This window comes from Pan paniscus, chromosome 23 (assembly GCF_029289425.2).
Source record: "Pan paniscus chromosome 23, NHGRI_mPanPan1-v2.0_pri, whole genome shotgun sequence".
Lineage (NCBI taxonomy): Eukaryota > Metazoa > Chordata > Mammalia > Primates > Hominidae > Pan > Pan paniscus.
The window spans coordinates 34,364,921-34,375,106 of NC_085927.1; the positions used below are offsets into that span (position 1 = coordinate 34,364,921).

Genomic DNA, 10,186 nt, shown 5'->3' on the forward strand with positions numbered 1-10,186 from the left:
CCTGACCTTGTGATCTGCCCGCCTCGGCCTCCCAAAGTGCTGGGATTACAGGTGTGAGCCACCGCACCCGGCCAGAGTCCAGATCCTTTTTATATGACTTTTTTTTTTTTTTCCCTTCTGTCATCAGTGTTCCAAAATTTCAGAATGACGTATTAATACCTGCCTTGGCGAAGGTCTGTTTCCATGCCAGGCCCCTTTCCGAGTGAACTCTTGTCCTTAATTTCTGGGAAACTTTCTTGAATTCATTCTCAGTGATTTTCTTCCTTAGGTTGTCTGTGGTTTTTCTTTTTCTTTTTTTTTTTTAAAGACTGAGTTTCACGCTTGTTGCCCAGGCTGGAGTGAAATGGTGCCATCTCGGCTCACTGCAACCTTTGCCTCCGGTGTTTAAGCAATTCTCCTGCCTCAGCCTCCCAAGTAACTGGGATTACAGGCACCTGCCCCAACACCCAGCTAATTTTTTGTATTTTTAGTAGAGGCAGATTTTCACCATGTTGGTCAGGCTGGTCTCAAACTCGTGACCTCAGGTGATCCACCTGCCTTGGCCTCCCAAAGTGCTGGGATTACAGGCGTGAGCCACCACGCCCGGCTGTCTGTGGTTTTTCTTTCTGGAATTTCTGTTACTCAGATGGTGGACCCAGAATTACCTCTCCTCCCAGTGTGCCCCAACCCCAATTTTCTTTTCTTTTGATCATAATTTATGGAGGATTACTCCAAGTTGATTCTCTGATTGTTCCTTTATATATGTAGATATATAGGGACAGTACCTTGTTCCTTGTTGCAACATCTTTGAGGATATTAATATGCTCTGTAGAAGCTTTCATCTCCCTGCATATGTCTTTCCGCTTTCTGTTCTTCAATTTAATCTTTCATGTTACAGACTTTCTTTAGCTGCCTGGCAATCGTTGGTAATCTTGCTTATATTTAAGAGTGGAGTATTAAAAAGAATATGTGATTGTAAGGTGATCTCATTGAGCTTCTTTGGGGAAATCCCCAGTGTCCATACTTCTAGAACTTTGCTCCAGGCTGGACAGGTTCTCTTGGAGAAACTTTTGGTTTCACATCAGGAGGGTTTACTCTGAGCTGCTGGATTGAGAGCTCTGTTGGGGAAGAGGGTGAGAATTTCAGCATTCTAGTATGTCCACATTCAGTTCCTTCATCCAGGTCTCTGGGAGGGCTCCTAGTGCAGAAACCTTCTAACCCCCTCTGGAGAATAAGCTTCCAACTTTTTTGCCAAGATTGGGGAAGTCAGGTCATGTGGAAATATGAATGTTTCAGCATGCTTTTGCTTTTTTTCTTTGAAAATATATTACTTTAAAATGAAGAATGAGACTGGGGGTGGTGGCTCATGCCTGTAATCCCAGCACTTTGGGAGGCTGAGGTGGGCAGATCACCTGAAGTCAGGCATTCAAGACCAGCCTGGCCAACATGACAAAACCCTGTCTCTACTAAAAATACAAAAATTAGCTGGGTGTGGTGGCACATGCCTGTAATCTCAGTTACTGGGGAGGCTGAGGCAGGAGAATCGCTTGAACCCAGGAGGTGGAGGTTGCATTGAGCTGAGATCGCACCACTACACACCAGCCTGGGCAACAGAGCGGGACTCTGTCTCAAAAAGAAAAAAAAAAAAGAAAAACTCAGATTTAAAGAAGATATAGACTAAAGGATGATGTCATAAAGGTAATTAGACCAGTATTTAACATGAATTCTGAGCAGGACACGGTGGCTCACGCCTGTAATCCCAGCACTTTGGGAGGCCGAGGCAGGTGGATCACGAGGTCAGGAGTTCGAGACCAGCCTGGCCAAGATGGTGAAACCCCATCTCTACTAAAAATACAAAAATTAGCCAGGTGTTGGGGCAGGTGCCTGTAATCCCAGCTACTCAGGAGGCTGAGGCAGAGAATTGCTTTAACCCAGGAGGCGGAGCTTGCAGTGAGCCGAGATTGTGCCACTGCACTCCAGCCTGGGTGACAGAGCAAGACTCCATCTCAAAAAGAAAAACCAAAAACATGAATTCTGGTTCTGAGTGCCACCGTGACCACCTCTCCCAGCCTCTGGTTGGTTATCTGTACAAGGGTGGATGTGGACTCACTTGATTCACTGATACTATCCCAGCTTCTACACTGGTAGAACCATAACCTTAAAAAACAATCAAAGCATACAGGAGTTTTTCTGCCACTAGCCAAGATGAAAATAATTGATTTATCATTGTGTCTGAAAAAACACACACAAAATAATATGAAACAATGGTTTTCAAGACATCAGACATTGAAGGAGACTAATCCCTGAGAAACGATAAATAAATAAGGGGAGTTGTACAATTGCCCCAGCTCACTGCTTACAAGAGTCTCCAAGCTGTGGCACAGGGAAGGGGACTGAAGCTGACCTACCAGCCTGCCTGCATTGAGAAACGAGAGCTAAGAGTTCAGAGAAGCCACCAAGGCAGCTAGGACTATAGGACAGAATGTCAAGAGAAGAAAGCCACACAGAGAACCCAAGAGATCTGCAGCGGGTTGCTTTTGAACGTTCAGCAGAATACTGATGAGCACACCGATGTGAGGAAGTTAACAGGCTGGGGAAGACCCATAAAGAATTGGAACAGTGCTTGGCGTCATGCTAGGCTGAGACTAAACGTTTTCCTATCAGTCAGACAAGAAATTCACAGGATATGGAGTACAGTGTTGTTTTAAGATGTACCATATCTGATTTTGTTTTAATCAGGTATGGTAAGACCCAGAGACAGCTGCCTTGAAAGAATGTATTACAGTTCTCAAAGAAGGGGGCAAACCACATTACGTGGGCTATATGGGGAGACACCAGCCTGAGTCAGGAGGCAGAAGGAGCAATGGCAGAGCAAGACTCAGAGCCTTCATTGTAGTTTTCTCATGAAGGAATGAGTGAGGCAGAGTAGGCAAGTTTGAGCAAGTTTAGGATTGGATAGTCTGAATAATTTTCAACTGGGTTATAAGTGGTCTCTGTAAAGTACCTTGCCCTGAGGTGATTGAGGGTAAAGGAAATACTGGCTTAGTGTATGAGAGTTAGATAAAGGAGGCAGTTGTGGGTGTGGACTTTGGATTGTTTGGTTTGTACATGAAAGACACGCTGCCAGCAAGTTGTTTACTATCTCTAGGAATTAGCTAACCCTGGGAGGAGCATCCTTCAGGATTAGCAAGGCCCAAGATACCAAAGCATCATAAAACAGAAAACAAAAGGCATGATTAATACAAATATCCAGGAAGGCCTTGCCTGGTAAATGAGGAATAATTAGCCCAAGACTGAGCGCTGGACCTGAATAACAAGTCCATAAAAACAACACATTAAAACATGAAACTGTTTTTCCGGACCAATTAAATATATCCAAGAATAAGACTCAAAAAGATTTATAGGAATATAAAAATGTCCAGTACCCCACACAGTAAAATTCACTGTCTGGCTCCAGTCAGAGATTGCTAGGCATGCAAAGATGCAGGAAAGCACAGCACATAATGAGATTAAGAGATCCAAAACTACACAGATGTTAGAATTAGCAAAGAAGGACATTAAAAGTTAAAACTATATATTTCAAAAGCTGAGCAGATTTTAAAAGAAGACTCCCTGATTTCAAGAATTACTATAGAGCTGTACTCATCAAAACAGCATGGTATTTCATCAAGTTAAGCAAATAGATCAAAGGAACAGAGTCTGAAAACAAATCCACACATGTATACAAAATGAGTTTTTTCAAAGCCACAAAGGTAATGCACTGGAGAAAGGATAGCATTTTCAACAAATGGTGCCAGAACAATTGGATATCTGTATGGAAAAATCCCTCAAAACTTGGGTCTATACCTCATGCCATACAAAAAAATTAATTCCAAATGGATCATCCACTTAAAACTATAAAACTTCTAGAAAAAATGTAACCCTAAACCTTGGGTTAAGCAAAAATTCAGATATAATACCAAAAGTACTATCCATGAAAGACCAAACTAATATATTAGACCACCAAAATAAAAAACTGCTTTCCAATGACACTGTTAAAAGACTAACCACGAAATTTTGGCAAAGCTAAGTCTAATAAAAAATGTGTATCCAGAATATATAAAGAATTTGTGGCCAGGCACCGTGGCTCACGCCTGTAATCCCAGCACTTTGGGAGGCCGAGGCCAGATCACCTGAGGTCAGGAGCTCGAGACCAGCAACATGGAGAAACCCCGTTTCTAGTAAAAATACAAAATTAGCCCAGTGTGGTGGCACATACCTGTAACCCCAGCTACTCAGGAAGGCTGAGGCAGGAGAATCGCTTGAACCCAGGAGGCGGAGGTTGCGGTGAGCCGAGATCGTGCCATTGCACTCCAGCCTGGGCAACAAGAGCGAAACTCTGTCTCAAAAAATAAAGAATTTGCAAAGCTCAATAATAAGACATGGGGAAAAATTTTGAACAGACTTGAGAAGATACAGATGGCAAACATGCACATTAAAACATGTTCAACATCATTAGTCATTAGGGAAATGCACAAGTTAAAGCCAGAGAGAGATTGCTACACACCCAGAAGAATGGCTAATGTTTAAAAAACTCACCATGCGGCTTCGGGCTCAGGGCTGGGGCTGGGGCGGGAGTGGGGGCTTGGACGCGGGGGACGGGGTGCGGGGTGCTGGGTGCGGCTGGGGTCGTGACCCTAGGGGCCGGTTTGCCCCGGGAGCCGGGGCACGGTTCCGGCCGTACTCACGGCGCCGCGCGGTGACTCCCCAGGCGCAGCCCAGCCTCGAAATGCAGAACGACGCCGGCGAGTTCGTGGACCTGTACGTGCCGCGGAAATGCTCCGCTAGCAATCGCATCATCGGTGCCAAGGACCACGCATCCATCCAGATGAACGTGGCCGAGGTTGACAAGGTCACAGGCAGGTTTAATGGCCAGTTTAAAACTTATGCTATCTGCGGGGCCATTCGTAGGATGGGTGAGTCAGATGATTCCATTCTCCGATTGGCCAAGGCCGATGGCATCGTCTCAAAGAACTTTTGACTGGAGACAATCACAGATGTGGAATATTTGTCATAAATAAATAATGAAAACCTAAAAAAAAAAAAAAAAAAAACTCACCATGCTATGTGCTGTTGAATATGTAAAGCAACAAGAACTCCCAAACACTGCTGATGGGGATGTAAAACTGCACCACCACTTTGGAAAACAGTTTGACAGTTTCTTAAGACATTAAAAATACATCTACCTTATGATCCCCACATTCCATTCCTAGGTATTTACCCAAGAGAAAAGGAAATATATGTCCATGCAAAAACTTATACATGAATTTTCATAGCAGCTTTATTTGTAATAGCCAAAAACTGGAAACAACTCAAACATCCATCAACAGATGAATGGATAAATTGTGGCACACCGTCCAGTGCAATACTTGGCAATAAAAAGGAACTACTTGTACACGTGAGTGAGTCTCTAAATAATTGTGCTAAGTGAAAAGCCATATAGAAGAGAGTACATCCGGCTGGGTGTGGTGGCTCATGCCTGTAATCCCAGCACTTTGGGAGGCTGAGGCAGGCAGATCACTTGAGATCAGGAGTTCAAGACCAACCTGGCCAACATGGTGAAACCCCATCTCTACTAAAAATACAAAAATTAGCTGGGCATGGTGGCATGCTCCTGTAGTCCCAGATACCTGGGAGGCTGAGGCAGGATAACTGCTTGAATCTGGGAGGGGGAGGTTGCAGTGAGCTGAGACTGCACTCCAGTATGGGTGACAAAGTGAGACTTCACCTAAAAAAAAAAAAAAGTATATCCTATATGATTCCATATATCCCCAAATCTCACAAATGCAAACTGTAAAAAACAAAGCAAATCAATGGTTGCTTTTGGATGTCAGTGGGCATGGAGAGGCGGGAGGGAGGGATTACCAAGAGGCATGACAAAACTTTCGGGGTGACAGGTACATTTACTATCTTGATTGTGATAGTGGCTTCATAGATGTATACATGTGCAAAATGTATCATATTGCACATTTTAATCTTGTGTAGTGCTCGGAATGTCTACTTTTTGTGTTTCAATTATACCTCAATGAAGGGTTATTTTAAAAAATAAAATATTTTTAAAAAACAAGCCGAGCGCAATAGCTCATGCCTGTAATCCCAGCACTTTGGGAAGCCAAGGCGGGCAGATCACAAGGTCAGGAGTTCAAGACCGGCCTGGCTAATATGGTGAAACCCTGTCTCTACTAAAAATACAAAAATTAGCCAGGCATGATAGCAGTCTCCTGTAGTCCCAGCTACTCGGGATCCTGAGGCAGGAGAATGCCTTGAACCTGGTGGGGCAGAGGTTGCAGTGAGCCAAGATCATGCCACTGCACTCCAGCCTGGGTGACAGAGTGAGACTCTGTCTCAAAAAAAAAAAAAAAAAAAAAAAAAAAAAAAAAAAAAAAAAAAAAAAAAAAAAAAAAAAAAGTTGTGCATAGTTGGAAAAGAAAATACTAGATTTCATGGGTGATTGGCAACTAGCTCTAAGTGGAACAAGTGCATTTTCCTTTCCTTCCAGGTCCCAGAGAAAAACCTCCATGCTGGGTTGATAGCAGCAGCTAGGATCAGTTGCCCAAGACTCTGGATTCTCGAGATGAAGACCGTCAGCAGAGGCTGACCTCTCCTGCGGGCTCATGTCCTAAAGCACCTTATTTGGGCTCAAATATCCTCCCTTTTAGGACAGAAAAGAAGTTCCCGAGTCTTGGTCATGTTGGGCCTGTGGAGCACATCATCTTTTCTACATGTTTCCTTTTGATGTTCTCAGCATCCCTGCAAGGCAGGCTAAGGCATGAGGAGCTATAGGCCCAGGGAGCTGAAGGCAGATTCTAAGAGCTGGGTGTGGATGCTGCACCCCTGAGCCTGGGCCGCCTGGGTTTTGCTCAGTCTGGGAAGTACTTCCAAACCCACTCTTTGCTAGTCTTTTACAATCCTGCGGGAGGGCAAAGCCCAGATCATCATGGCTGCTTCCACCATGTAGCTGCAGATCAGGAAACTGAGGTCCAGGGAGGTCCTGACTGGCTTTGCTCCAGGGACAACGAGGCTTGAGGTCTGTTCCCCACAGGAGGACCATGATGGTTCTCCTGCTTCAAATGGCCCCTTTGGAAGGGGCTTGCTCATTTAGGTGAATCCTGGGGCCGAGCAGCCCCAGTGATAGTCCCTGGGATGGCTGTAGGAGGGAGCAGCATGCAGGCGTTAACGTCACAGACTGGCACCAGGCCACCCGGGCTTACACTCTGGCTCCTCCAGTTCCTGGCTCTTTGAACTTGGACAAGTAATCCCCTTTCTTTATTTTTTGTTTTTTTGAGACAGTCTCGCTCCGTCACCCAGGCTGGAGTGCAATGGCACAATCTCAGCTCACTGCAACCTCTGCCCACCAGGTTCAAGCAATTCTCCTGCCTCAGCCTCCCAAGTAGCTGGGATTACAGGCACCCACCACCACGCCTGACTAATTTTTTTTTTTTTTTTTTTTTTTTTTAGTAGAGATGGGATTTTGCCATGTTGGCCAGCCTGGTCTTGAACTTCTGACCTCCACCCGCCTCGGCCTCCCAAAGTGCTGGGACTACAGGCATGAGCCACGCCGCCTGGCCAACAAGTCCCCTTAACCTCTTTCTGCCTCAGTCGACTCACCTGGAAAACAGAGCACCTACCTCCTTCAAATGAGAAGTAAAGGAGTATAAGGCCATCAGGACAGTACCTGGCCCAAGGGAGGCTATGGAAGTGCTTGTTGAATAAAAAAATGGCTTCATCTCTGGCCTAGTCCCAAAGGTTTGAGTTCCTGCCATTGCCACCCAGACAGCCCTGGGTGGAGGCCCTGCTGACATTGAAGGGTGCCTGCCCTCCTCCCCTCAATGCGGTAGACACTTTCCAAAACTTACGTCATCCTCACTCTCACTCCAGTGGGATAATGGGAGGCTTGGTGTACCTCATTCCCAAGATGAGGGAACAGGCTCTGAGAGGACCACATCGCCAGCAAGTGACAGGCTGGGACCAAGGCCAGGCCTGTCTGCCTCCTAGACTAGGCCTGAGTGAGGACCGGCCTGAGTACGGCCCACCTGCTTCCTCCTCCGTTTAGAGCTTGGGCTGGAGCTGTCCTGGCCAGTGCTCTCTGCCTCACCAGGCTGCATGAGCCACAAGCTGCCACTTGTGGAGCTCGGTGGCCCTGCCCTCGACAGCCTTGCTGGTGGTCGTGAAGGCTCTAAACACCTGCATGGCAGTGAGGCCAACCTTCTCCACTTGATCCGTTTCAGGCTCTGGCTCCGCTACTGCATCGTGTGCTTCTGTCCAAGAGGCAGAGAGACTGAAACTATCTGCTGCCGCCTGGATTCTCCCAGAGATTGCCTGGAACACCAGCTCGGGTCCTCACACACCATCCTGGTAGGAATCTCTCAGTGACAATTGAGAGTTTGTGGGCTGGCTTAGGGCCAGTGTTGGGCAGGGAGTCAGCAGGGCACAAGGGACTGGAGAGCTTGGCATTTCTCCAACAGGAGTTTCAGGGAGAGCTCAGAGGCCTGCTTATGTGACAGGTTTATCAGCTTGCCTGGCCCAGGGCCGGCTCTCATACAGTTTTGATTTAAATAATAGATTGCTCACAGAATAAATGTATGTTGGTTTAAGCTTTCATTTTCTCATAATCCTCTCTGCTGGCCCCTCCCACCATCGACCCCATTTTGCCTCACTCTGGGGAGCCTGAACACCCTGTTCCAGAGTAGGGGCATAGGGAAACACTTCTATGGCTTCTGAGCTGCTGGGCAGGGCCAGTCCCTAAAACAAGGAGAGCTGGGAGGGAGCTGGACCCCAGGATGGAGTGCTGAGAGCTGAAAGTCCTATTTAACAGAGGGGAGGGAGCAGAGATCCCAAAAAGGGAAAGGCCTGGCCAGGTCCCACAGCAAATCAGGAGCAGAGCGGGCCTGAACTGTGAGATCTCCAATCTCTCCAAAGCCTTTGGGTAAGAAGTCCGCCTAAAGCAGCGAGATCAGTGGGGTCTGAGGAAAATCCTTTTCCTCACTGCCTCCATCCCAGTCCTGGGACCCAACACCATCCTGTCCTCACCCTCCTTGGCCATCTCCTTTTGCCCTGAGAAGCTGTTATGCATCCAGCCAGACTGGGAATGTGCTGGAATCCATGCACCACAGGGGATGGATGCGCCGCTTACAGTCCCTGTGGACCATGGCTGTGAGGGAAAGTCAGAGCTGGTGGCTGGGGTGTGTAGGCCCAGGAGGACCCCTGCCTCCTCCTTAGCCTTGGAGCCCCCCTCTGCTGCTGAGTCTTTCCTCATCTAGCAGGGCCCCACTGCCCCCCAGACCTTACCGCCTGGCTTAGCACATGACTTCCCCACTCTGGGCCTCAGTATCCCCCCGGACATCTCTAAATTCCTTTCCCGCCTGCCCTGCCTGTCTTCTGGTTGGGCTGAACTGTAACTCCCCACACAGGGCTGAGGGTGACTGTGGCATTAGGCTTCTGGTTGGGAGCCCACCCTGATGGTGCTTGGGGAGGAAGGGAGACACTTCCCCCTGCCAAGGGCAGCCCTAGGACTACTCTGCCCCCAAGGCCCCCTGCTGCTGGTGATGTGCACCTCCACCCCCTGCATGCTTTCCCACACGGGGACCCCCAGGGCCTGGAGGGAACACACAAGCACTTTGTCTCTGGCTTGCTGTCTCCTAACCCCACAGAGCTGCCCCTCGCCAAGTACAAGAGGCCTGGGGCTGGGTCCTGGGGGTGGCAAGCAGCACTGTACCCTGTGGGAGGCAGGCACCAAGTCCTCTCACTTAGTCGGCTGTGGCCCCTGCCTCTGGTCTGTGCAGCCTTGTCCCCTGCCCAGAGGGCTGTGGTGGTGAGGCTGGCAGCCTGGGCTCAGACGTGAGCTTGCTGTGGGGCTCCATGTAGAGCTTTGCTCCTCCTGGGGCTCCCGACCCGCTCCTTCGCAGCTCCCCTTCTCAAGGAGCCCAAGCCCTGCCCAGATGTGAGGGCCCGCTCCCTGGAGGCCTCCTCTAACTCTCCAGCCCACAGGGATGAACCCAGGACCCCCACATCTTAGACTCCATGGGGGACTTGCCCAAAGAGCACCTGGGGGAAGGTCAGTGTGACCTTTGTCCCTCCCTTTTGGATAGCCACAGCCACCCTTTCTCCCCACCCCAGCAGCAGGGCTGTTGCTCAGTGACCCTGAGGTTGGTGATGCAGAAAAGCAGAG

General features: G+C 48.2%; 1 protein-coding gene across 1 annotated transcript; it reads left to right on the forward strand.

Annotated features, from left to right (window-relative positions):
• Positions 1–1,109: 1,109 nt before the first annotated feature.
• On the forward strand, positions 1,110–5,073 carry LOC100969204 (small ribosomal subunit protein eS21). Its single transcript, XM_003806378.6, has one exon. The coding sequence runs from the start codon at positions 4,541–4,543 to the stop codon at positions 4,997–4,999; it is 459 nt and encodes a 152-aa protein (XP_003806426.2). The 5' UTR covers positions 1,110–4,540; the 3' UTR covers positions 5,000–5,073.
• Positions 5,074–10,186: the final 5,113 nt, after the last annotated feature.